The sequence below is a fragment of the Scleropages formosus genome, chromosome 5 (assembly GCF_900964775.1).
Source record: "Scleropages formosus chromosome 5, fSclFor1.1, whole genome shotgun sequence".
Classification (NCBI taxonomy): Eukaryota; Metazoa; Chordata; class Actinopteri; order Osteoglossiformes; family Osteoglossidae; genus Scleropages; species Scleropages formosus.
The window spans coordinates 28,569,307-28,597,306 of NC_041810.1; the positions used below are offsets into that span (position 1 = coordinate 28,569,307).

A 28,000-nucleotide genomic window follows, 5' to 3' on the forward strand; every position below is an offset into this window, starting at 1 on the left:
ATCTTCACATAGAACTGAGTGTGAGAGAAAATGCAAAGATGATCGTAACGGATGGTGTGATTTTATGGAGCTGCAAATTTATGGAGCCGTTAGGTCAGGGTAGAAGTGGGTCTGAAAGAGATGTGTCTCGAGACCCTTCTTGAATGTTCAAAGGGATTCAGCATCTCTGAGGGACAGAGGGAACTCAGTCTAACACAAGAGCCCAAATCAAGATCCTATACACTTTCAGTTTTGGACCCCTTGCGCAGTCGCTGTGGTGTGATTACACTCTTGACACCCATCCCCGCTCACATCTTCTCTTGCGCGGGTTACGCACCGAAGCGGATCGCGTTTGCAGGGCAGGGCTGATGCTCTGACTCCCAGTGGGTACGAGAGGCGTTTCTGGAACTGACCAGCAGTCCACCTGCCCTGTGCATTCCTGAGGGGTTAAATATTCACCTAAGTAAATGTGTCTGTGAAGTGACCGCAGTGGTGAATTCCCCAGGCTGGTCAAACGAGAGCTCTCAGCTGCACATACCCCCTCCCCACTCCCACCCCCATCACCAAGTTCACGCTCCTGCTACGACCTGCTGGCCTGCGTTTATCCACACCTGAGGGGTTGTCTGCCTTGCACTGATCCTCTAGGAGACTGTGGCCTTAAACAGCTCCCAGCTGAGTTCCAAGCTCCTGGTGGTCCACCGTGAAGCAACACAGGCAGTCTGAAAGAGGACAGAAAGAAATGTTGGTTCCCATGTTACGAGAAAGCTGCTATAAGACTTGAGGACCAGATGTTTTCAGGAGAAGAGCTCTTCTCAGCATCGTGGAGAGGGCTGCCAGGTGTAACGCAACCACCAGGAGGGATGGGGCCCTTGAACCCGCGTGGAGATGAGGACGAGCCCTGGTTCACCCCCTCGCTACACGCTCGGCACTTTCCCTCTGTCTTCACTTCCTGTTCCCAGCTGGTCGCTCTGCTCCAGACGCCCTGCAGGAACCCAGTCTGGGAACAGCTGGATCGCAGCAGTTTATAGCTCACCGGGCACAATCTTCAGCTCCTGTTTTTACCCCAAGGCAAGTGTAAATAAACCTGTTTTACAGGCACTTCTGAACTCTTCCAGGTAAAGTGCGGAAACGAGGCTGGGCACCTTGCGGAGGAGTTGCACAACGGCTCCCTTTCTCATCCCATTCAAGTTTACGGCTTAAAACCGAAATGCAAAAATATGTGACAATGAAGATGGCAAATAAATGTTATTAGAGTTGCTTTTTTACCCGGATGTCATAGGAAAGCAAATGCAGAGAGCACCTAGAGAAAATCGAACGATGAGCCGAGGTGGGTGAGCAGTTCTAATTAATGTTCATGTTTTAAAAGTTCTAAAATGATAGAATAATACAATCTGCTTTTCAGTTTGCAATTTAGGTTTTTTTTTTTTAGTTTTAAAGATGGCTCTAATGGGTTGATTTGATGTGCCCATGGAGAAATGGAGAAATTTTTAAGGGGGGGGGGGGGGGGGGGGGGTCTTCTAGAACTGTGTGTGCAGTTTTCTTAATAAATCACTTTTAAAATATAATCCCTCTCGGCCTAGTGCCAGTGTTAGAATGAACCAACCTGCACCTGTCAAACTCTGCATTTACACTGGTGGTAGCAGTGGGATTCGAACCGATACCCTCGAAAAAAAACTGAGGGCTCAGTTTCACCCTGCCAGACTCTGCCTTTACAAATTTAAACTGTAATTCCACTGGGTTCACTTGCTGGAATGTCCCTGTAGTTCTGCAATCCAGACATGCAAATGAACTCCCCTCCCCTCCCTGTTCGGCAAGACTGAAAGTGGGCAAAATATGTGCTCAGCATCAGCAGGTACCCGTAAGTCCAATCCTGGCATGCATTGTGTCACCTTGCAGCAATTGCAGAAGGTTTCCAAGGTGGATTCAATTGAGACAGTAAACATTACCCAGCTGCATCAATGGGTAAATCAGTGTAAGTAATTTAACAATGCAATTACCTTTTAAGAAAAGTGTCAAGTACATAAATATAAATGCAGTAAGGGAGAAAATGTTAAAATTAATGTAAACCTCTGTTTCTTTGCTTATACCACCTCCTTTAATGTCCCTGTATCTGAGGGTTAACCCTCTGGTTCAGATGCTCTTTAATGTTCAACTCCTTCTCTCGGTTTCGGTCTTACCAGTCACATTTAATGTGGGTGACAAATCTCACTCCAACACGTTTCTTCTCGGCCTTCCTGAAAACGCATGAGGCTGGGAAATGTGAGCGGAGCCAGGAGCACAAGCGCTGCATCTGCAAAATTATTTGTATAAAATAAAGGCTTAAAGAAAATAAAGAAGAAAAATCAGCTTTATCACATCAGCATGGTAGCAGTTTCCTTCTTTTTATTTCTTCCTGGAAACACCGGACCCACGTCCTAAGCAGTCGGGAAACGGGATGTCCCGGCAGCGGTCAGTAACCTGACCTTTGACGTCCACCACCCGGCTCAGCAGAATCCTCTGCAGGTAATGAGCAGATGATGGGTAGCTGGGGGTTGGGGTGGGACCGCTGCTTCAGGGTTCAATGGTAGAGGTCAGAACCTACAGGATGAGGGTTCCTGTGGGGAAGTGCAACTGAACATGGTGGGGGTGGGGGTTTGAGAAAACTCAGCAACGTTTTTGTCTTATTTCACTGAAGTTGTTGTAGGAGTTTCTTGACTTTCAGCTACCGGATTAGATGGTGCACCTCCTAGCAGGTGGACCGAGGTCTCAGAGATAGAGTAGGGGACCTATCTTCAGAGATTAGTTTGCGCACCGAGTGAAAAACCCTCAGTTTCATTCCCAGATCATCAGCAATTCTTCTCAGGAGCCGAAGTTGTCCACATCACCTTTTCAGCAGGGTGTTACAGGCAGGGGAAATGGGATGGGGGTGTGTGAAACCCAAACACACCAGAGGATCCTCAGCCCCTCTCCCCTGACATCAACGCCTCAGATGAGTGCACATACCACCTTTGATTCTGAGCTACTGACCACACACATTGCAAGGTTCAATGGCTCATTACTCTGATAGCTTATTCTGAGAGAGAGGCAAAAGTGTGTGTGTGTGTGAGAGAGCGAGCACATTATCACTGAGCTTCAAGCTCATCAAGGCCAATACTGGGGTTATGTTGATCAGCCTTCAACAGCCATCTACTGGCACTTGAAGCAACTCAAAGGTGTAGACCCAACAAGGAGTTCTGAAGATTCCATGAAAGTCAACAGCATCAGCGATGACTTCCAGGTGGAAGGCACTTGTTTCTGCTGAACAGATGGAGACAGCACAGTGCATGTAATCTGTTCCATAGAATCTTTGTTTGGCTGAAGGTCCTGTAACTGATACCCTTAAAATTTACAGTAATTTCATAAGTGCCATGATTCCTAGTTTTCGCAAGGATCCACAATTCTTAGTTTTCCCCATAATTATAAAAACAGCATAAATACAGCATTTAAACTTAACAGAACATTAAAATGACATCAGGATCAACAGCAGGTGGAGGACGAAGGTAGCAGACCGATGGAGCAAAGGGTCATACATGCAACACCATGACTGCTTGTCACTACTCCGATTCCCCATGGTGGATCCACTGGTACTACCCACAATCCCGTGCAAGAACCCGCAATCCAGTGAATGCCCTTGACATTCACTGGTGTGGCTTGCACTGTTTGTGTTATGTTTAATGCTGTAATTCTCAGTCTGTGTATAATTTCCCATGCTCCTAACCCTAACCCCGGTCACTTTTGATGCTTGTGGCCCCAAGTGGAGCTTGAAAGAAACACCACTGTATCTCCACTTGTGGTGTTGCCTTGAATGACTGTTGTTCAAAGAATGTTGAAGGAACACAATTGTCAAAACAGATGAAAGCCTGAGTGCAAGAGAGGCATGAAAAAGATCGTAGAGTTTTTTTTTTTTTTTTTTTTTTTTAAAGCAAACATTAACACTAAATAATTAAACTCCAGATAAAGCCTTACCAACTGAATGCAGGGTAAGGTTACCCATTAGACTTTATATACCTTTTTCTTTTCTGAAACTTTACACTGCAAACCTTATGGAGACTAAGACAGCAGACACTTCTTATCCACAGCAATGATCCTTTATCAAAACACTGATAAACTATATGCCAATTGAGATAATATTTACTCTTTCACATGTGTGACAAATTTTTATACAACCAACACGGCACAGCACCAACACCACATAACATAAACAGGCAGATGAGTGTCGTTTACAAACCCTTGGTCCTACAAATGAACAATGACTGAAATTCAAGAAATAAATATTTATTTCAAAGCAATTACAACACAAAAACCTAACGGAAGGCGACCATTCTCCCTGCAACATATATCCACAACATTTGACTTCAACATTACTACCACTTTTCAAAAGTTTAAAAACAACCCACATCAGAGAAATGTTCCTCCAAATGACTGCTGAACCTCTAGTGTCATTGTTCTTTGTCACATTACAGGGTGCTTCCGAAAAAGTGTTCAACAGAGAGTTTGTGACAGGAAGAGTAAGAAAAAGACGACTGAACTACACCCAGAGAAAAATGTGTTCAACCTGCAGGTTTGAGAGGCTCCTCAAGGGCACTAAGTGACCAGGGGACTTTTCACACCTTCTGTTTACCTGCCATTATGATGCCATTACCAGCCTTCCACAGGTGATAAACCTCTTGAGCCTGAGTGAAACCACTGGGTGTGAATGTCTAGTGACACAAATTTAGCTGGGTGGGACATTTCATTGGAAACATGGTCCTATAGAGGACACTCAAAGTACTGGGGTGAACATGGATGGTTTAACACACTTTTGCAATGTTCCCAAAAGAGAGCCTTGATGAACACCTTAAATGACAACTGAGGGTCTGGGGCTGTAACCGCCGTGGGGGCAGATGTTCCGTCAGCTTCAGATAAGTTGTGACTCTTGAACACTTCTGGAATGGTCATCCATTTCACTCTTTAGGAGTTGCACTGCTATCAGCTCCCTTCAAACAAAAAGAGGAGGAGACCATGAGCAGGATGCAAGAAGCTTCAGTTCAAGGACAAGAGTGAAATGAAAAGCAGGGCTTGGTTTGTGTGCTCATATACACATACATACACATATATATGTACACACATACATATATAATAAAAAAGACTTGCCAGCAGAATCAGGAGACACCCTGTCCTTACAACCACTCACTCAACTATGTGCAAGATGACCAGGTAAAAATATACACAAAGAACACACTGGCATGAAAACTACCAACCAGTTAAAACCATTTACGATCCCTGTTAAAATATTAGCAGAGCAATACATAAAACTGCACAAAGACGTAAAAGGATTATTTTTGGTTCCTTCTGATCCTTGACCTTCACTTAAACTGTGGCTCTTTTGTAACACAAATGGGATCACCACTTAATGGGTGAAGGTGCCATGTAAATCAGCACAGGCAGCTGAATGACACTGCTGCTATTCATCCTGGTTTGTTGTGCCACTCTGCTCGCATCTTCTCTGAAAAACTGGAAACAAAGCGCTTTGGGAACCTGGGCCGTCCTGCACAATGCGCCCCCAGCCACTGGGTCTTAAGTGCCCTTGAAAACCTTCCACAACAGGGATACAAAACAGAACATGCAGATGACTGAAGAATGGCTTGAAAGGTGGGTACTGTTGAACTACACATGGGGGGGTGTCCAGTGGTCCACTAACATTTCAGTTAACTGCAGTGTTACCAGTCACACAGCTGACATCTTTACACAACACAAATCTTGAAGATAAAGCTGTGATTCACTGAGGTTCGATGGAGACCATAGTCACTGATGAGGTGTAACCCTAACCCTAAGGTAGCATGGCCACTACCTACACAGTAGTTGGGGTTTCTCCACATTCTTTCCAACTTTCAACATATTTAAACCAGTGAGCATACAGATACAAGTACAAGGGGCACCACTGAGCTCACACAGAAGATACACTGAGGGAACTGGGTAAACAGAGATTTTACAACACATACAAACTCATAGCCAGCAACACAGACATAGTGGTGTGTTGGTTTGGTTTATAATGATGGAAAATGAAAGGAAACATACAGATAACATGTATTTGACAAATCTCCTGATCATAACTGCCTTTTCTTAAGGCACCCTGATAAATTAAAAACTACTTGTAAGATATTTTTTAATGATGATGAAAAATGAGATGGTGACACCACTGAGAAAGTGGCAGCTCCATTTCCAGGAGAAGACATGCAATGCAGCAGAGGTCATATCTCACATTTTGCTGGAGGCTCCAACAGTTTCTCTGAAAGGACCTAGGAGGATAAACTGACACAGAGCAACTCAAAAGCCTGATGGATTGTCAGAAGGTGGGGCTACATGCCACAAAGTCCATCTACGACACCTTCTCAGTGGCCCTCAGAGCCCCCAGTCTTCACATACATCTGTCCAGACCCAGGAACATTCCCCATTCGGAGCTTGAGCATCCTGAGCCTTCATCAGCAAAGTTCCATGTATGTATTGGATCTACAGGTATCTGTGGATGTGTGACACCATGAAGACATGAGCCCTGAAATTCTCTAACAAAACCCACATCAATCCTCCTCTAGTTCGGGGCACATGTGTTTTACCTTCACTGTGGGCTGGCAGAGGGGTTTCGATCAATCTCACCCTCCTGAGAAAATGCCCCTTCAACCAATAGGAGGAGAATCTGGGAATCTGCAAAGTTGCCTTTCTGGGGCTACATTGTTGATCTGCTGTCTGAGAAGGAATATGCAGAAAATAACTGTAAGGAGCAGCGTCAACAGGTATGGCAGAGAGCCACCAGCCACTGATGAGGAATCATCCTAAGCGCTCTGCCCTGAGACAGGTATCTGGCTGCGTCCCTCCTGACCCCACCCACCATCAATATCTGCCATGAGGGATAATGTGGCAATACCGGCTGAACAGGTTGTGGTCCTGCAGTTGCAGCGTCCCTGGCAGCTTGTGTGCTGCAATTACCTGTGATCCAGATGAGTAAATTACATGTTTGTCACTTGTCACAGTGGGTCCAGCACAGTACGATCTCCGGGGCTCACTGAGTGTACAGAAGATATGCTATCAGGACCAGGCACAGTGCCTCCTAACACCCGTCAAAGGAGTACATGCCTCCAGTCACGGTGATCACAAAATAAGGACAGGCTCAAACGAAAAACCATCACCGCTTTAATGACCTTGATCAGATTTCACTGAATATTAATAACCAGTCTGCTTGTCAACTGGCCAATCAAAACAGCTTCAGTGGAGATGGATTCCAGTTAAATGTCTAGTCTAATGTATTCAGTGTAGAGAGACAATGACCTAACTGGCCTACATGACAGCTGACACGGAGCAAGAGGGTGAGAGGACAAAGTGGAAGGACAATGCTAGAAGGTAAAGTGATGGGAAAGCCCAGGTAAACCAGGGGTAAATCTGCCAACGCTGACTAACCACCTGAGGAAGACTATTAGCAGTCCTTTACACAGTCTACCAATCTCACTGGCATAACCAAAGGAAGGAACTCACCTGAAGACATCTTCCAGTGACAGCCGGACCATAAAAACCATTACATATTTAGACCAGACAACTTTCATGTATAAAAAAACCCACAAATCGAAGAGTTACCTTATCGGAACCAAAAAGTCCTTAGGGTTCAGATCAGAAACAGTTCTAGGAGCATGAGAGACAGGGTCTTGCTGGAATAAATCAGTTTTACAGCAGTTCAAGAGTCAGTTTCGCTGCTTTCTTAGTCAGCAGATACCTTTTAACCCAAAGTGATTCACACAATACCATTTACACTTACAACACTAGCTGATCTAGAAACATGTTCATACTGGGAATTGTTTTTACTGGGGGGAAAATGAACTGACTGGTGATGTTTTCATCGAAACGTCACATTTCATGAGCCTCACATTCCTGTCCGTCCTTACATATTTTTTGGTCTTTAAAGACTTCCCGTACGATGGAAGGTGCATTGTGAAGCTCTGCTCATCTACTCAAAAACCAGTGCAAATGCCACAGTTTCTAGAGCAGATGACCATGTTTAGCCAAGTGCAATGCTGAATAACCATTTTGCTCATGGAGATTAAATGCAAGATTGAAGGAGGGAAAAATGATTAGCAGAGGAAGAAAACGATGAGATTGCGCTCATAAAAGCAGAATTTTGTACTCAGTATTCAATTCCTTTTTCCAAATGATGTTACCCAGATTGCTGTGGTACCTTAACCATCATATGTTGACTTGTAAACAGTGTTGAAGTCCAAAGATACAAATCAAACATGCTAATGAGGAAACTGATCAAAACAAGGTACATTTTAATGCTTTACCTTATTTTACGAGAATGATTCATGCTCTTGGAGTGCTGGGTATTCCGGGGTGGTAAGAACCTTGTCAACATCAGCTGAGGCGGGTGCCTTGTAAATGTCAGGTGATTGATTTATTTGAGGGCCCCAGGAATGACTCGCCTCCACCTCGGGGTTCGCAGTGACCCAGCACAAGGTGTGGCTGAGAGGCATTATGGGAGGGGAGGGTGTGGCCAGTACACATTGGAAAAACATTTTAGTCCTTTTGTGTAGACAGAGGTCAAGTCAATGAACCCTAAAACTGTGATCCCTTATCCAAGTACCCAAGTCTCACAATTTACTGTTTGAGGTCATACCCCCACCGTCATCAGATGTGTTCAAGTGAGAAGTATCTCAATATGACAATGAAGACACAATGCTGCAAACTCAACCAAGTTTATGATCTTGTATTTCCTGTAGGACTCCATATATAAAGGCAATAAAATATGCACCCTGACAACTCACACTTATAAACACACACCGCTTGTCCTCAAGGCTTATACACCCTCAGAACTTCGGATGGCTTAAAGCGATTTCCCAGAGTCAAGGGAACATTTAGTAATAAAATTTTTCTGGTTTTGAGTAGCAAAATAGCTGCTCCATAAATCATAAAACTGAGCAAAATCAAAGCACACATTTGCAATTAAATACATATGCAACCTGGACTTAACACTTATCTTTGCAGATGAATTCTGTTTTTGAAACAGTAAGGAGACTGCATTCTAGCTTGAGTACCATGCATGGGGCAATGGGGAGAGGGAATCCTTGGCATGAGTTACAGGCATGGGCCAATGTATGGAATACATTCTGAATGCATTCTGGATTTTAATTCCTTGGTAGCATGTACCCACCCATCATCTGAGACCCCAGGCTTGGAATTGTGGGTTGATGTTGCCCTCCGGCTTCGCCTCAGTGCTGAGCCCTGCAATGAAACCCTTTGGCTCCGCCTCCTGGATCGGGCCTGCAAGGGGTTGTTTCACAGTGACACACGCGTACACACACAAAAAACCTGATCCATCATACCAGTGGCCTATGTAAAGCCAGGCCTCAGCCCTCTCACAGTGGAACAGTCTTGATTACAGTGGGTAAAAACATCTCCTTTGGCCTTTGCCCATTTCAGCATAGATGACCTTGTCTTGGGTTTCCCAGATTTAACTAGTTTAACACTGTGGGACAGCATCTGGCCAAGACTCATATGGGAATCAAACTGAACTGGGAGTTCAAAACAGCAGATGGATCTGCATGGCCACTCAAACTGCAAACTTCATTGAGGTCTAGCCCTTTGAGCCCTCCAAAAACCCAGGATGGTATGAGATTAAAAACCACTCTGAAAGCACACAATGTTCACTTTCACAGAGGACAGCTATGGTTCTTCACAGCATGAGCCTTCTGACAGAAGCCCATCTCATCAAAATGATGCCATTGCTGCAGAGGCAGCATGAGAACGTGACAAAACAGGTCTGGGAGGGTCAGGAGAGCAGCTTTTAGAGTAATTCCAAACACTCTCCTTTAACAGCCACGTGCCAGTAAGAAGGTAAACAGCAAAGAAGAACAACTCCTACACAGAAAGTGGGAAATGCAACAAAAAGCAAAGCCTAAATGTTGAAGATCTCCATGGGGTACCTCTCCTGAGTATCCTCAGATGCTAACAGGCTGGTCAGCTAAAAGAAAGCCTCTTTTCACCCAAAACCAGCCACCCAGGAGAAGATCACCAGTGTGAAATGTGGCCCTTGCCCATAAAACCTCACCAGGGGCTGCCTAGGAAAAGACTCAGGTGGAAACATATCTTTTAATGAATGGAGACTGTGGGCAGGGGGTAGTAGACCCAGAAGAGTTTACAGCTCCATTTAGCTCAAAGCAGCTTCAGTCCTTGCTGCCACAACAGTCGAACCAGACTCCCACTCCCATGGAGAGGAGCACTGCCCTGTTGGAATGGACTCATTCCATCACACTGGACCCAGGCTTTCAGTTTTGGACATCTTGTTAGAGAGACCAAGCAGCCAGAGGTGGAGAAGAACAGCATTCTTGCAGGGGTCTACAGAATCATCAGGCCTTGTAGGTATCAGGGTGTAGACTTTTTGACCTTGCAGATCTTACAGGCTGAGGTTCAGAGTGCTGAACTGAACAACTGAGATCTCTCACAGTACAGCAATTCTCTAGGTATTGCAACATACTGCAGACATGCCAGTTTCATTGTTACTTGCTGTTTTTAACATATTTTTGCATGGAACAGAAAACCATGAACCATAGCAAAATACACAAACAATCGCGGCCAAACAAAGATTATTAATAGGTCCCGATCAATCAGGCAGCAGTGGCCACCCTGCCTACCTGTGCTCGGGTGAGGAGAGAGGCCGGCCGTGTCTTACAGGAGTCTGACAGCGAGGGGTTGGCATGCGACGTGAGACGGGTCTGGCTATCCTCACCCTGCCCATGGACCGAGTTACCCAGGTAACGCCGAGCATTCTTTAGTATGCGAAGGATGGAGGTCTTCACTGTCCACCTGGCTGCAGCACTCGGAAGGTAACGTCACAACTTAAATGACCGAGATATGGCAGCGACGTGGGAATTGACAGCATTCATCCAAGCAGGAAGGCGAGATGCCACTGACTCGAACGATCCCAAATAGGAGCCTTCCCCAGCTGCCCCAGTGGCCTCACCTGTCTTGGCAGACTTCGCTCTGCCTGCAGCAGCCTCCTTGAGTCCCTCCTCCAAATCCAGTTTCTTCCGAGACCTGGTCTTTATGGCTGATGGAGACTCAGCCACCTGTCCTAGAAAGGAAGAGCCGACCATATACACACACATTAGTCAGTACAGACTACTGTTATGAATTCACCAAGGAAACACACACAGTGGTTTTTTAAGCACACTGTGCTGCAAACTGACTACTTTAAAAAAAGATACTGGTCAAAGAAAGTTGCACTGAAGTCACTTAGAAAGTAGGAACACTTCTCTGGGTCAGATTATCTCCAGGGTCTTACACATGTTTTATGTTCTAGTGGTGACAAACACCAAAGCATGCGTTTCTCTCTTGTTCCATGATGTGAGACATTTTCTGATCTTCCAGAACCTCTTTTTGACATTTTAAGCACTACATTTCCTTCAGTATGCAAGCTTAGTGTTGATATTCATAGCTGTCACAATTATAGAGCTCAGAGAAATCACTGACCGAAGGGGATATCTGAGATAGGAAGTGAGCTCCCAGAGTTGGGAGGGTACAGGGCCATGCTGCCATGCGGCTATCCCTCCGCTAATATCATCAACTATCAGGGTGTCAGTACTTCCAAACGTCTCCTTCCTCTCCTTGTAGGAGTGGACAAAGCAACTGTGTAAAAGTTCTACAACTGAAGAAACCAGGGCTGAGGGAGGTCCAAGGTGTTGGGTGGTGTTTGGTGGTAATGTCCTACGTAATGACTGACTATGATGTAACATGAGCTCTAAACCTGGCCTATGAAAGGCCACTCATCATTGATTCTGTTGACAGACCTACTGAAGCTTAGCAGGTTTCCTGTTGATTCCCCTGCAGATAAGGACTATCTGGGGGCATTTGGAACATGTAAAATAAGTTGCTGAGGTCAATGGTGAAGGATCATATGAACAGATCTGGACCCAGGTCTACACAAAGTCTGTGCTGGAGACCTAGTTGGCTGCCAACCACAAACTGGCAATACAGTATGGCTCCTTACACACCAGTCCTTAATGTTACTTCATACACACACTAACATTTATGTTCAACTCCAGCCAACATCACCTCTATCCAACCTTGTCAACTCCAACTCTCGCCACCCTACACCCCTACCAAGCAGAGAAGATACCTACAATACTGAGTCACACATAGAGCTCACACAATGCTCTATTTTAGGAAAGGGAACACTTCAGTTGAACATAACAGGGCCATCTTACTTAAGCAGGCCAGAGAAGGTGAGATAGCAGTAACTATCGAAAAGGTCTGCCTGTTTTTTTTCCCCGCAGTAGAACAAGGTAGCTTTATCAAGTTGACTTTAGTCTTCTCAATCTGTATTGTAGTCAATAAGTTTGGCTCATTATTGCCCGTTCCATATTCACTCCTGTCAGAAAGCACTCCGGGTGCTTCCAATGCTCACTGGACAAGCCAGGAGTTAGTTAAATAAATAAACCCAGCCCAAAGGGGGATGGGTCACGTACTTCCAGATTCAGAAGTCGAGATTTAAAAAAAAGTCACTACATTTCTGCAATAAACACAGAGAAATCTAGCCATCTGCTTTACTCATCATGAGTGGGAGGATTCCTGCATGACGGCTGTCTTCAAAATTAGGAACTCACTTTTAACATGTGACCTTTTAAAAGTAACATGTCACAACATCCTAGCAATATTGTGCGCATGCAATCTTATTTAGGATACGTTTTTCTATTCCACATTCGTATGACCCACAGACTGGAATTTCATAATATTTAAGATATGAAAACCTTTGATATTCCCTTCAATTTCAGCTGTTTGTAAAGATAATGAATGTTATCGCATTTGCTAATTCTGGTATGACTCTAGATCTACGAATCTAAAGATAAGATCCAGGACAGTCCCAGAAGGACTTGAGAAAAGCTAGAAATGCAGTGGTAAGAAACCAACATGAGAAAGTCTATGCTAAAAACATCTCAGGGCAGGGCTGAAGTGAGTAGGACTTGAAACAGTGAACATTAAAACTCCTTTTTGGCACTAATCGCTCGCTCGCCCGCCCCATCCAGACTGCCCCTAGATCTGGGGTTGAAGCCCAAATCCCCATTCCTAGATCATTGCGAGCTTTGGTCAAAGCATTTCTGCTTTGATGAGGTTCTAAATAGTTGTGGAGAGACTGATACAGAGAAGGCAGGAGAAGATGTGTGTGGGTGTCAGCAGAGACCTTATTATGCATCTATAGCCCTATATCAGCACAGCTTGAGGCAGAGCATTAAAGACCATCCACATGTCTAAGCTCCAAGTTGGAGATCAGCCAAAGAACATGCTAATATATTGTAGCTGTATGACTAATGAGAAATAGTTGTGAACATGGGGAACCTACAGGAGTCTAATGGCTGGGCTTCTGTTCCATGAACTTCTAGGTGATACATTTGTAGGGTTAACCACTGAATAACCCCTGCCAAACTCCATTAGACAGCTCCTGAACTTTACCCCAGTGCAAACAAGCAGCTGGATCAAGTTTTTCTTCTGCGTTAAACAGAGCACATGAATGCACCCACATACATGTAGTGTAAACTTAGAAAACCTCATAGAGCCTTGTTCCTAGCTATCGTGGGTCCCAAAGTATCAAAGCACAGCACTGCTTTCAAAGACTCAGAGCAGTCTACTGGGTGCTGGAGAAGGGCTGAGGCTGACATGGCCTGGGAGGGGGGAGAAAAAAAAATTTCATCGCCAACAACTACATTTGCTCATGATTTTGCACAGCAATTTCAACCCAGGGCAGTTTTAAGATTGTTGAGATGCAGTCAGGAGGCCACAATGACATGATCAAGTCTTTGCTGAAGAATGCAAAGGGTCAGGCCAATTCTAAATCCTCTTTTCCAAAGTGGAGTAGTTGTACCACAGAGGGATAGGGGAACATGCCTTCACATAATATTTATTCATTTATGACACTTTTCTCCAAATCAACTTATGGTGTTAAGCATTTTACAGTTTAACTCATATCTACAGCTGGATAATTTTTACTGGAGCAATTTAGGGTAAGTACCTTGCTCAAGGGTATTACAGCTGGAGGTGAGACTCAAACTAGTGACCTTTGGATTCTCCTTGGGCTACAGGAATTACATGTAAAAGCAATAGCTTCTATGGATGACCCTTGTGGTTAAAACTCATAACACACAGGGATTTGTGCCCCTGGCCCACAAATTGGTTACTTCGACTGTTCAGGTGTCATGCTGTTTGAAAACAGTGGCTCTGACTGCACCTTCTGTTTGGTCGGTGGGTTTAAGCCTTTTGTATCCATGGGCGCTAATCTGTTAAGCCCATTCCATATCTGGGAAGCTGCATGGCATGCATGTGATGGATTGCATTGGGAAGTGGGGTAGAGTAGAGGCGAGGAACCTGTATCATGGTATAAGGGTGGGGGAGGCAAGTGTGTGCATGGACAAGCAGCGAGTCGATCTTAAAGCCCCCATGCTCTCCTCTACTTGGGTCTTTCATGCAAACTCTCAAGGTCAGGAGGTGAGGTCAACCGGAGGGACAAACGTTTAACTATTGTCAGCTCAATACCTGGTTAGAAATTATTATTCTAACAGTCCTTTTCAAGCAGCTAGGAAATGACAATGACACTTCAAATTTACCGTTCAACTGGTGTTAGGATGTAACAGTCAGCACCCTCTGCCTGGAGAATAAATGAAGACCTCATTTGTGCTCAGCCCTGCTATCAATGAAACACTTTGGCCAAAAAGCCCCTTGTCTTTTTTTTTTTTTTGGACCAATAAAGACTTCATGATCCAGCATCTTTGATACTCCACCACTACACATCAGCATGAAAGAGGTACAGTGGGTGTCTTGCTGGGCATTAACACAGATTTCTTACCGTTTTCATCTAAAGACAAAAACAGCCTTGAAGACTTGAGCAGCAAATGAACATTTTTAGCCTATAACCAGAGGCCATGTGCATCGCATGTCTGGTCATAAATCACCCTCGCTGACAGCTCAAGCTGTCACATTCCCATTGATACCTCCATTGTAGGACTGTGGAGTTCAATGTAAGATCAAAGCCCACAAAACCGATGTCGTGCGCCCATTCTGTTCAGAACTGGCTGTTCTGTGGTATGGAACGGAGGACTGCTGCTAGCTCTGCATCTTTGAAAGGAATTACCAGGCAACCATCCTCTTCAACTTCCCCTAGTCATGCTAAATGAATCCTTTTACATTCATTCAAGACATTTTAGCCATTTATTAACATATTTTGGGGAATGTGCGCCAACAACCCCTGTATTTACAGAAAAAAAAAGCAAGCGGTAGAGTTGTCAAGACATCCAGCTACCATTCAACGATTGCCAAGCTCTTGCAGGGAACTGTAATGATTCCACAGCTTTGGGAGAACTAAGAGGGCTTTGGTGAGTATCCAGGATGGGGATTTTGTGGCTTTCGGATTCTTTCTCCCCAGATCTTGTAAGCACTCGATAAACACGTGAGTGTTTGCTATGTTTAATCATTTTGGATAACAACTTGTGAAATAATGGAAAAGCCTAGGTATCTGACAAATTGACTGTACTCAATCACGTCTCTGCATCCAAATCTCTCCTTCCGTTGACGTAACGCACTTTCCGTATTGCTCCTGGAGATATACGTCGCTTTGAAGAAAAGTCTTCCAAGTGACAAAATGTAAACGCTATGTCATAGCAGGCTGTTGCAGCGCTAGCCAGGAAATCACATGTCTAAATATTAACCAAAACCAGAGGGATTTGACACCATTAGGAACAACCCTCCCTTCTCAGTTATCACCACAGCAACATTGTCAATGTCACTAAGATAGATGCCTCTGAAGTCCAAAAAGCCCAGACCTCATCTTCTCTGTGTATATAGCTTGAGGTGTGTGCATTCCACTTCTAGGAACATGGGGGGTGGTGGGAGGATATCTGGGTACAATGGCCCCCATCCCACAGGAGTAACAGATAATGAAAACTTTGTCCTTTCTACATTTCTCATTACCTGCCAATCAGTACTGCTCTTTGGATCAAGGAGTACTTCCACCTCCAAGGCGTGATTACAGAGCAGGCTACTGCATTTCACCAGCCCCCACTGAGCTGGACTGGTGGCATGTACTCATTATCGACTGACCTGTGACCTTCTGACAAGGAACTCACTTGTAACCGTGTTATCCACATGTTCTACTGGGCCCTACCAGTACAAACACAAAACCTTGTGCCGCGAATGATCCGACCTTGAGCAATCTATTGATTTGAACAGAGGAAATTAAAATACTAATGTGTTTGGTGTTAAGTGTTTGGCTAAACCGGAGAAGGCGAAATGGCTTAACGCGTGAAGAGATGTGCTGCCTGTGGAACAAATATTTTAAAGTCACTGAAGTGGGGAATCAGCTGGTAGGAACTTCAGTGTCAAGTCTTTTGAACCCATGTCTCTGTGTGTGTTAAAGTGCAGATTAGATGTGGCTCAGGGAAACCCCTCCCCACACACACACACACACACACACACACACACACAAAATCCCAAAATAATCCATCGCCTTGTGCTGGTGACCATAGAGCCCTGAACTATCAGAACGAGGAGGTCGATGTCAGTCAAGCCCACTGTCCTATCACTCAAACTACTTAAAGGTTTGATCTTCATAAAGATTTACAGATGAAAGGTCAGACTTTCCTTAATATTTATGCTCCAGGCTAAACAGCAGGGGTGAAAAATGTAACATAGCTAGACAGTAAATCCAAAAGACGTTACAGTGGGGTCATGGAAGAGGCAGAGAGCGGGCTTGTCTAGCTCTGGATTTGTTGCAAAGCAAGTTAAAAGTATGAGAAATACTATAGACACCACTACATTGTGTCATTTTTTTAATAAATATAAAAATGCATACATATAATTTGAGAGCAAGAGGAAAGCAGAAGAATCCTTGTTCAGTTGAAAATGTTATTGCAGGTGGTCTCCTGCAACTCCAAGGAGCTGCTCCAGGGTCCTAGTTGGCTTTCAACCAGAGTTGGGGGATTTCCTTCTCCTTTCTTGAAAGCCAATGAATCCCATCCATCAGCAACTTATCCAAGATTGTATTTGTAAAGGGTCAAATTGGCTTGGAAGAAAAAATGCTGAATGGAACCACAGTAAGTGGTTAAAGTACTTTCAGGGATTACTAGAAATCGCCAAAGATGCAGCCAACTTCTCTAGGTTACAAACACTGAGTCCTCATATAGCTGCTTGAGAGCCAAACAGCATCGTAACATTGAATTTGAGATCATAGCTTTTCTAGCGCAGTTCTGCAGCCCAGTCCATCACACCCTTAACAACTCTATAAAGACGACTTGTATCTAAAAATCAATTTCATTCTTTATCCTACATCTCTGCAGGAGGGCATCCAAGACCATAAGCCTGTAGAACTCCTGTCACATTCCAGCACAGCAGCCAGGTTTCTATTCAAAGTCTGGATGTAGGTATGCACCTCCGCGACTTATCAAAGACACCGCAGTGAAGTCCATAGGGGCGATAAGGACTGCGCTGATGCCAGCCCTGCAGTGAACAACAGAGACTACTTGTACAGAGCTCTTTGATGGGGTTGGGTTACCAAGAAAAACGCGGTCAAGTCTGGAGCGAGATAGATGAGCATCATCATGCCGGCGAGCTGTCAGTCTATTATTGTGGGATATAGCAGCACCTTCACGCCATTATGTGCAATACCACCAGTCCCCTGGCCCAACGGCCCTCTGTGTCCTCCCAGTAAAGCAGAGGGCAGGAAACGGCATTTCAGCTGGCTCTGAGAATTGAGCTGAGTCACACCAGGATGGGAAAAGGGGGAATGCCTTGCTGACAGCGAGCAGCTGCCCGGCCTCTGAGCTACGGCTCTGCTGACAGAGCGACGGATCAGGAGGAAGGAGACTGCAGGTCTGCAACTGTATCCCCCTGTCACATCTCTGTGGGCTGCTCAGCAAAACCTTAAACCCAGCAAACACCTCGTCATCATAATATGGTAACACAAATCTGAGCAATACCCCAAAATAGCAACGCATATGCAAGAAACAACTAGAAAATCTGGTAACCAAAACCTTGCATTTTAGATTTTAAGGTAAAATAACAGGCATTAAAACTGCTGCACAAGTGGCACTATCTGGGACATTAAGTAATTTTGCCGCAATGCACAAAGGCACATCAGCAGAAATGTGGCACGAAAAGTGCCTTATGTAGCTCCCAAAATAGAAACAAGAAAAATTAAGGCTTGGAAGATCATGTGTATGCAGCAATTTCATATCTTTCTCTCTCCCAAGCAAACACACACACAAGGTACTGATAACACTTTCAAGGATGGAAAGTGCCCTGTTGCCGAGTCCACAGCTTAATCAACATCCTTCTGTGACAAAGATCTGACTTTTACACTGGGAAGGTCACTAAACTCCTCACTGGCCTGAATGAACTGTATGCTCACAAGGTTCTGGAGACTAGGCATCCATCCACACTGTGTAACTTGCAAACAAGGATGAAGTCCATGATGTTTAGTAACATGCAGCTTTTCACATCACATAATACTTTTGCCTCCAGCCACACCTGGGATGGACCTGTCCTTCTGTCTCCTGTTTCAATAAAGCCCAAGATTCAAAAGCCAGGTGAAGGTTGTGAACACCTTCCAACACTGTGTGCTGAATTCTTGCTGCCTATCAAAGGTACAACAGTAGTAATGGATACTGGGAAGCTGGGGGAGGTGACAGTTGCCCATTTCTGCTTCCTTTGCCTGAAGCGTACAATGAAAGTAACTAGTTTAATGGCATTTACTTACAAATGTGTTTCCCAACTAGGGTCTTTAAGCTTAAAATGTTCCGCGTAGACCCAAGGTCTGACCCACGGCACTCCTTGCTGTAAAAGGTATGATTTGATCGACTAAAACACCAAACATTGTAGCATATGTCCACACCCTCCAAAAGAAAAAAAAAAAAGGTTTCACCCTCAATTGCAAACTGATGATGCCTATTGTCTGTTGCCCATGTTTCCAAATAGCTGCACCTCGTTTCAGAGACCAAGGAATGGGAGAACATTGGACAGGAACAAAAAGCACAACATGTTGATGCTATCTAGGCAACCATGTGACCAGGCATGGGGGGACCAAGAGAAAGAAAAGCCTCATTGTCCACGTGAGCCCGCGCATGGCCACGGAAGAGGAGAAACCTCGAAACATGATCCATTGCTTGGAAATACCAAGAGGTTTGTCTGCAGTGCACCCAACAAAGCGTTTCCGACTTTCTACAGGCTAAGTAGGCCAGGCTGCTAGAGATTATCGCCCCCATGGACCCTCAGGTAGGTCGTCTTTGATCAAGTCCTGCACTCACAGAGTGATGCACATACAAAGCAGACAGCCAGGAAGATAAATCACCGACAAAAGTATACAGTATGGAATGTTTAAGGTGTGCCAGCATTAATATGCACGCTGACAGGTATACAAAAGAGCTCGTTTTCCAAAATCTCCTGCAAAACACACATCGGACTGCAAAGCCAGCAATGTACATCGTGTTCAGTACAATATAGCAAGCACTTTGGAAGTACTAAAGCAAGCACAGAAAGTTGTGTTGCTGAAAAACACGCTCACACGCCTGGTCACATGACTTTACATAGTCAAGGTGTGCTTAAAAATTTAGTGCAATGAACTCGGGTAAAACGTAGTCAAGTTTCTTGGTCATGTAATTCAACTGACTGGTCTTCATCAGTAGCCTGCTGATGAGCAGGTAATGATAAGATGCCTGTACTCGTACCCAGGTGGCAAGAGCCATCTCCAGCCTCCTCCAGGATCAGACTATTCATGCAGATCACCTCCCACTCCTGAACCTCAGTGTTCCACAGGGCTGGGATCAAGATGCAGTGCTGAGCCCTGGGAGAAGACAGACAAAGGTAGACATATTAACAAGGAGAGAGCAAGAACCAAGTAAATATTAGCAAGTCCAAAAAAAATAGCTTTAAGAGAAAGAAGGGAACAGGTTAGTATCCTTCCATACTGTTAAAGCAGAATTTCTATGCAGTAACCCTGCACACAATAAAACACTTCTCCATATCGCCATAACTCTTGGTCATCTGTCACATCTATAGTTACCCCTCAACACACACACACACACACACACACAGACTTGGTTTTCGCCGACAAGTTTTAAACCCGTAGACCTTTCTTCACCCCACTCAACGTACTAAACGCCACAGTACCCTGAATTCTTTAGCAACAATCTCATGGGTAAGAAGCTGTTTTGCTGTGAAACATATTTTCACCACAATGTCATTCAGTCAGCATAGCAGCGGTGCGAATTCAGCAGTTGACACCGAACCGAGAAATGGAGAAAGTAAGCCCTGCTACAATAAGGTAGTGTTAGCTGGTCCTATGAGAAATATTCCTGAAAGGAAGACAAACACCGAAACAAGGGGGAGATGACAGAAGAACACGAAGCCATTGTGATGGCACTCCTGACAAGGGCGGCATGCAAGGATTCAGGAGCAGTGACGTTAACAAGGAGAAAGAACCAGAAAGAGCGAGCACTGTCATTCCCCAAGGAAACCCTGGCCAGATGGACAGACAAGGCAGTCATTTCTCAGTTTAACCTAGAGAAAACGCTTGACTACTTCAATTTGCCCAACAAGTATTGGATTAGGAGAAATGAGATCCAGTTACCAGACAGGTGGCACAAGGAGAGAGATCATTATAAGACGACGAGCACTCCGCATAAACCCAACGCTCCTTGTCTCATTAACAACATTTCTCAGGACCCCTGTGGAGATATACCAGCATTCTCTGAGGGCAAACAATTGCATTATACAGAAAAACAATTGTGCAGGTTTACAGGGGCAGCGTTTACACCAAATGGTATACTTCTAAACAAAGAAACCTCGTGAGTACAGCTGGATGGAACTGGTGGTTAATTTTTGTTAACTATGTTAGACTTAAGACAAGTTACACCCTGCCAAGTAATAATTTCTTTCATCTTAAAGATTTTCTAAGTATTAGACTACAACACGTGTGACGAGGCCGAACATTAAAAACGCCAGTTTTTTGAGGAAACAAATCAATGGCAACTTTCACTAGTTACGCCTCTGGACGACACACTGTGGTACATTAAATGGAACCTCCTGGAGCTGTGGGCTGGCTGTCAGACTTACAAAGGTGCCACAGACATTACTCAGACAGCTGGATGTTCCAGACTCCAGAGGGGCCTTTCCCCTGCTAGCTGCAAGATGAAGTGTATTAGTTTACAATGACAGCAGGCTCTTGTACAGAAGGACCAGCATGATGCCTCTGAGCATCTGGCAAATTTAATGCATAATGAAGCTTGATGCATCAAGGGCTCCTAAAATTTCCCCTGCTTTCAGCCAGAAGTTCTCCACATACCAGAGAAATCAGCAGGAAGATAGATAAATATGAACATCTCCAGATTCTGTTCATCATTCAGAAATAGTGCCAGTACAAGGTGCCTTCAGCTCACTGTCAGAATACAACTGCATACAAAATGAACTTTTCCAACACAAAACTGCAACTGGTGTGTCAGTTCACAAACAGTAACTCCATTTTCCCAAAAAGTATTTAATGGCATGGTTGTGGACCACCACAATTGACTAGCTGTTTCCAACAAACACAATAAACCCCTTCTGGAATCACATCTTGAGCTTAATTTTAGAAATATATTGCTTCATAGAGTTAGAACCTAATGTTAACATCTAAAAAAGCAGAAGTTATGTACAGCTAACAGAGTGAAGTAACTTCTTTCATGGAAATGCAGAAAGAATTGGAGCACAGAAAATACAGGAGCTATAAGTCATATTGGGGAAAAAGTCTGTTTTGAGCTCATGTCAATACACTCGTAGACACACAGAGTCCTGGGCACCACCCTCAGACTCTGCCAGGGGAGGGGAGGGGAAGGGTCACAGGTCACGGTGAACTAACTGCGCAGGCAGAGCAGTTGATAAATTTCCCAGACCAAAACAATTGGTGGAAGAAGCACCTCTCTCTCTCTCTCTCTCTCTCTCTCTCTCTCTCTCTCTCCTCTCTCTCTCTCTCTCTCTCTCTCTCTCTCTCTCTCTCTCTCTCTCTCTCTCTCTCTCTCTCTCTCTCTCTCTCTCTCTCTCTCTCTCTCTCTCTCAACTGCGAGGAGCGGAAAGGGGGCCACAGGCAAATTCCGAGGGCGTCCTTGTGCGTGGTTTAATGTTTAATAAACAACCTGGGGGCAGGGCCCTCAGAGGAGATGAATGGCACTGTTGACATAGCAACGTCCAAACTGCAGCCCAAAAAGGGACTTTTAATGTAAACAACTGGAAGTTACTTTGAGATGCAGAGGACCACGTCCACCGTCAATGTCAATTAACCGAAGGCGGCGCTTAGTGACTAAGATGGCATTTAAAAGGGCAAAGAGCCCCACTCTCTCAGAGCTTTGAAGTCCGCTGACAGTTAACATACACAAAGGCTGCAGGGAAACATTCATTACAAGGGGTGGCTTAAATATTAAAATGTAGAGTTTCGATATCATTCACCAGTCAATGCCATGCAAACACTGCTCCTTTTGTTCTTCTAAGGTTGCCTAGGCAACAGGCGGCAATACATTCACAAGACGCCAATCTTGTGCCAGCGTAATGCTGAATGACTTGTCGCGCGCTTGAGTTCTGCATTTCAGGCCACCTAAGCCCAAATTGAAAGTTTTAAATAACAGGCTATTTACTGGCTGAAAAGCCATTGTTGTGTAAAACTGGGCCAAAGTGTTCTCAAACAACTTATCATGTAAAACTGCGCTCACCCTGCGCCTGTGCAGCGATAGGCGTCTGCAACAACAATACTGTTCTTTCTTTTGAAAGTAGCTGCTTGTTGGAAACAAAGGGCTTCATTGGGATCTGTGCATGGATTCTGACTCCACCTGGTCCCTCATGGTGACTTGGCCCCAGGATATTTCGCACCTTTAACGAGTGCAGCCGTTAATAGTCTTCTAGTTCCCTAGGGCTTCCCATGTTTTGTGTGTTTGCGTTTTAAGCGAAGATGGGCAGCTCACACATCCACAGGCACGTGCAGTAGAAGCGGCAGCACCAGGGCCTCGTCCTTCATTCGCAGCAGCTGTGGCTCCAAGAGATGAATGATGGTCAGTCCTACACGGAACAGAGCCAACATCCCTGCAAGGTGAGGAAGTAAGAGCAAGTCAGTGAAAGGAGGAGAGTGTGAGACAAAATGTGTGTAAGAAAGACAAGGGGAATTAATCAATGCAGACACACAGGCTCATCCATGCATCTCCAACCTGTCCCCCTGGGAGAGGGAGAGGCTTTAATAAGGGGGACATAGCTGAACACCATCAGGGCTAGCTCCTTGGAGAGGTGTGAAAGAGACCATGTTGCAGCATTCATGCCCCAAATCTTTGCCTTAGAGAGGGGGGAAAGGACCCCCAGTGTCCTGGTGCAACACTCCCTGGACACAGTGCAGTGGAGAAGGATAGCTAGGGTTGCATCCAGTTCGAGGGCCAAATTAACCACTCGAACAAGGTTGCCATCCTGAGGGGGTCATGATGTCCAGGTCTCGGTAAAGGCATGGGGGTCTGACCTCTAAGGCCTGTGATTCTCTGAGCGCCCTGCAGCTAATGTCAAGATGTTGCTGGGAAGTGGAACACACTGAAGGTCAGGAAATACGGTGTGCTAAAAAATAAAACAGAACCAGAAACACGGTTCAGATGGCACAACACAGACCACCGGAGCCTCAGATGTGGAACGTAGCACCTCATCCCTGGAGATGCAGATCCCACCAGAAAGACGAACAAATTGCTGACTCCTCTCAAATAAACAGTTCTAACAGCATGTGGTCAGCGCTCCTGGGCCCCAAAGGACCCAACAAACAATATGTGACATGGTCTGTAACTGGAAATTGCAAAGAGGAGCAGCTAATAAGCTCACTATCAGGCATCAAACCAACCACACCTGTGAAGGGTGGAGTCTGGAATAGACACCTGTGAAACAAAGACTAAAATGAGGCCTGAGAGTGCCCCCTGCAGGCACAAGGCATCTCTGCTCATGCAACTGACCCCCAGATCCTGAAGTACGTCTGCAGCCCTGGCGCATGGTGGTGGTGGCGGTGGTGGTGGGTGGGGACATACCGTGTAGCATGACGAGATCCCATATGGCCATCACCGAGTCCCAGCAGGGCAGCGAGGTGAAGACGGACAGGAACCAGGGCATCGCATAGTGCAAGGAAGACACCCCCACATCCTCCTGGAAGGAGCAGAGGGAATGGGGGTGGGTGTGCCAGTCAGTCATGGCTCACAGCTGCCCCAGACTGAACTGGGGAAGTGAACATCCACCACACAGAAAAGCACACTGATCATCAACTGGGGGAAACATGTGAGTTAAAACAGCTTTGAACAGCACGTAACAGGGATCTTTATCAGCCGACGAGAGGTGACCTGGACCCGGCCACAAATATGTGCTTGGCTAATTGCAACGGCCTGTCACAAGAGCAAAGTTGTCGTCTTGGTTGGGTTTCAGGGTTATGGCTGGTTCTCCCCCAGAAAGTGGAGATCCGGACCAAGCCCGTTGTGAAGCATTTCACACAGAGCCCTGGCAGTTCAGCTGTGGGCAAACGGTGAGGTTTGTAGAGAGATCAGGGGTGCGAACCTGTGACGTGAAGGACTCCTGTGGTCGTACTCACTATGTGCTGGAAGAGGCGTGGACTCCGGTGCTTCAGGAGCTGGTGGAAAACTCCAACCTGGTGCTGGATTCTGAAAAGGGAAGAATGGTCACACCAAAATCAGAGTTGTATTTCTCCAAGTTATTCCCTAGAAAGCAGATTTTTATCCTTCACATGTCAAACAAACTGTACAAACATTCACCAGGTACCTGGGGAACCCTTACTTGTCCAATGAGTGATCAAACAGCCCAGAAAGGTACTTAGGAGACTCCAGCAGGGCGACGAGGGCCCAGAAGGCCTCTTCTTCCGGAAGGTTCATCAGCAACACCGCACCAATGTGAGACATACCTAAACAAAGTAGATGGAGAATCGGAGATGACGTGACCCACTCCTTCTCCACAGGACTCGACTGCCTAGCTGGGCCCGATGTCTCCGACTTCTTGTATGTTTTTTGCTCGTACAATGAGGAACCTGTTCAAGAACTCACCGATGAAGTTCTGTGGATTTTTTTCAGGTTAATTTGTGATAAAAATGAGGGAACAGGACCTTTCCAAGGATAAAGATGTTTAAAGTATCTTTCTGCCTCCTAGTGGCCACAGTGTGATATAATGAGGCATTTAACATTGAACAGTTTTGCAAGTTCATGATTCAGAACACAGCAGTACCATCAGAAGGATAAACGGTGCATGAAAAATAAAACTCCATAAAGTGTCAATGATATGTAAAAGTAACTAAAAGCACCCATTAAAATATTTACGCAAGCAGAGAAGAAAGGAAAGCGAACATCAACAGCATTAGTCAGGTGTACCTGTCCCCCTACAAAGCTACTCCTCCAATAGGCTCACCTTGGCTGTAACCGATTTTGGGGTTGTACCTGGCGTACGCGACGAGAACTCGGAAAAGCTTGGCCTGTCCTTCAATGGCCTCGGGCGTGTCTCCCATCAAGGACCGATGCGTAGGAAAGGACCGTCCTTGCGAGGGATCCACACACGTTAAAACACCACATTATTCTTACCATGAGGAGATCTGGGTTTGTCCGTGCCAAGGGCCTGAACTCACGTAAGTCCAGTGCAATCTGGTGAAGGATGACCAAGTCGTCGGTGGACACGGAGCAGGCCTGGAGGAGCCAGAAGGGGTTCTGGTCATGGGCGTCATTCAGCATGGCGATGGCTGACAAAACACTGTACTCGTTGAACCCCAAGTCCACAAGGGGCTCCCGAACTTCTCTCAGACATTTCTAGGGCACAACGCACACATTTTCATTCTTTCTCTTTACAACTTCACAGATTTATATCAACTTATCTATCACTCATTGTGGATCTCAGATGAGCATAGTAAATGGTGAATAAGCAAACAACAGTTCCATCAAAAATACCATAATTATCAGCTGCATTAGCACATTATATTAGATTAATTTTGCGCTCAGGTCCTTCTCAGTAACACAGGGACAACATTTAATATTGCATCCAATACTGTATGTATTGGAATTAAGCACAACTGGTAGCATAGTGTTTAGAGCTGCTGTTTTTGGTTGCAAAGGTGACAGGTTCTAATTCCCCTCCAGCTGAAGTACCCCTGAACAGGGTACTTAGCCCAAATTGCTCCAGTAAAATTACCCAGTTGTACAAATGGGTAAATAATTATAAGAAACTTCATTATAAGTCATCTGGAGAGAAATATCAGCTAAATGAAAAAAATGTAAGTATAATATTAACCAATATTTATACCTGATATCTTTCTCCAAGGAAACTTACAATGTTAGTTAGTGATTTACCCTCGTATACATCTGGGTAATTTTAGTGCCAGTATCTTGTTCAAAAGGGTACTACAGTGGGCATGTCGATTCAAATGCTGGATATGCAAATTACAAGGTAAGAGCTTTAACCACTGCGCCATCTGCTGCCCCAATTATTAACAACATGCTTGTTTTCAAACTTAGACTTACCACGCACTTCAGTTTTAACTGATGTTCAATAAAACACCACATTCTGCAGGGTACTTTGGATGTGTGATACTGGTTTCTCTTCGCATTTTGACATTGACCTAACAGAGGAACAAGACACCTAAACTCAGGCTCTCGCTCTGCCCAGCTGCCCAGTACCTGGTAGCAGAACTTGCTGGTTGCCCTCAGGGTGTCAATGTCGAGGAGACACCTCCACACACGTCCTCGCAGCACAGGAGGGATCCCCATCTTCATAAAGTGTTCAATCTGAAAAGTTAACAAGAATGAACATCCAAGTACATTCATTCATTCATTCATTTTTCTGATGCTTTTCTCCAAAGCGACTTTAAATGTTAATCTACTTACAATTATTTACCCATTTATACAGCTGGGTAATTTTACTGGAGCAATTTAGGGTAAGTACCGTGCTCAAGGGTACTACAGCTAGAGGTGGGACTCTGTGACCTTTGGGTCCAAAGGCAGCAGCCTTAACCGCTACATTACCAGCCGTCCTATTCAAAGATCCAAAGTCCAGGGTGTCAAAGACAATAATATGAAATCTTCAGTGTTGAGATGAAGAAATCCCGATGCTCCGGTCCATAAAACACACCTGGTTTCTGCAAGTGACGCTGGATCCGTCCCAACAGCTGATGAGTCCACGGAGCTCCTTGGCCTCGGCCGAGTTCGGCTGCGGGTAGCTGCAAGCACAGGAGGTTAGACGTGACCGCGCGAGTTTGGCGGATGAGCGAATGCTCTGTGCACATCCTCAGGTGTGGAAATCCTCAGGTGTACGTGACACACCTGTGATGGAAACACCAGGCCCCCCCCCAAAAAAATTAAAAAACCCCTAAGGTATTTGGGAGGATCAAAATTATATTAACAACAGGATTCCATGGAGTAATAAAGAAATGGGGGGGAGGCGGGGCATATCAGACCTGCTTAAAGTCATATGTGGAAAGGAAAACACTCCTGTACTGGTAACACACACACACACACACATCATGGACACTCAGTGAGTGTCCATGATGACGTGTGTGTATGTTTTACCACTAAGGAGTGAGTGAGTGAGTTAGTTAGTTAGTTAGTTAGTTAGTTAGTTAGTGTGTGTGTGTGTATATATATATATATATATATATATATATATATATACACACACCCACACCCACCGGGTGGCACCGCTGACCTGTACTGGTGACATCTGCCCTGCAGTCTCTGTTCCCCCCTGAGCGCAAAGCCGAACTCGTCAAACCCCGAGCTCTCGGTGCGTCTCCTGGCCGCGCTGCCGCTGCTCCGTCTCCTCATTACGTTTATTAACGCTTATTACTTAACGACAACGCTTTATTAACGCTTATATTTCATAAACTGGACACACACAGAAGACTCCTACGGCGCAAACGTCCAATCCCTGACCTTTTACTTTCAAACTCGGCGCCTTGTCTTTCCGGTGACGTCATTAGTAA

The 28,000-nt window shown here is 45.1% G+C and overlaps 1 protein-coding gene across 2 annotated transcripts; it reads right to left on the reverse strand.

Annotated features, from left to right (window-relative positions):
* Window positions 1–4,319: 4,319 nt before the first annotated feature.
* Window positions 4,320–27,951, reverse strand: LOC108942226 (TBC1 domain family member 10A). 2 transcript variants are annotated; one of them, XM_018765388.2, is made up of 13 exons: window positions 27,724–27,951; window positions 27,151–27,238; window positions 26,700–26,807; window positions 25,658–25,715; window positions 25,444–25,569; window positions 24,823–24,946; window positions 24,620–24,689; window positions 24,069–24,183; window positions 22,983–23,100; window positions 19,722–19,837; window positions 10,979–11,089; window positions 10,650–10,825; window positions 4,320–4,973 (listed from the first exon to the last, which is right to left on the reverse strand). In XM_018765388.2, the coding sequence occupies exons 1-13, from the start codon at window positions 27,840–27,842 to the stop codon at window positions 4,941–4,943; spliced, it is 1,362 nt and encodes a 453-aa protein (XP_018620904.1). In that variant the 5' UTR covers window positions 27,843–27,951; the 3' UTR covers window positions 4,320–4,940. The 2 variants fall into 2 exon arrangements, with proteins under 2 accessions (XP_018620904.1, XP_018620903.1); XM_018765387.2 differs by having other exon boundaries at window positions 25,658–25,835.
* Between the last annotated feature and the right edge of the window lie 49 nt (window positions 27,952–28,000).

Bases quoted from the DNA above. Each gene is read 5' to 3' on its own strand.
- LOC108942226 (XM_018765387.2), bottom strand. From the start codon at position 27,842: ATGAGGAGACGGAGCAGCGGCAGCGCGGCCAGGAGACGCACCGAGAGC. The intron at 27,239-27,723 runs GTCAGCGGTGCC...CTGTGCTTGCAG, and splicing joins GGCAGATGTCACCAGTACAG to CTACCCGCAGCCGAACTCGG. The intron at 24,690-24,822 runs GTAAGGGTTCCC...TTCCCTTTTCAG, and splicing joins TTTGATCACTCATTGGACAA to AATCCAGCACCAGGTTGGAG.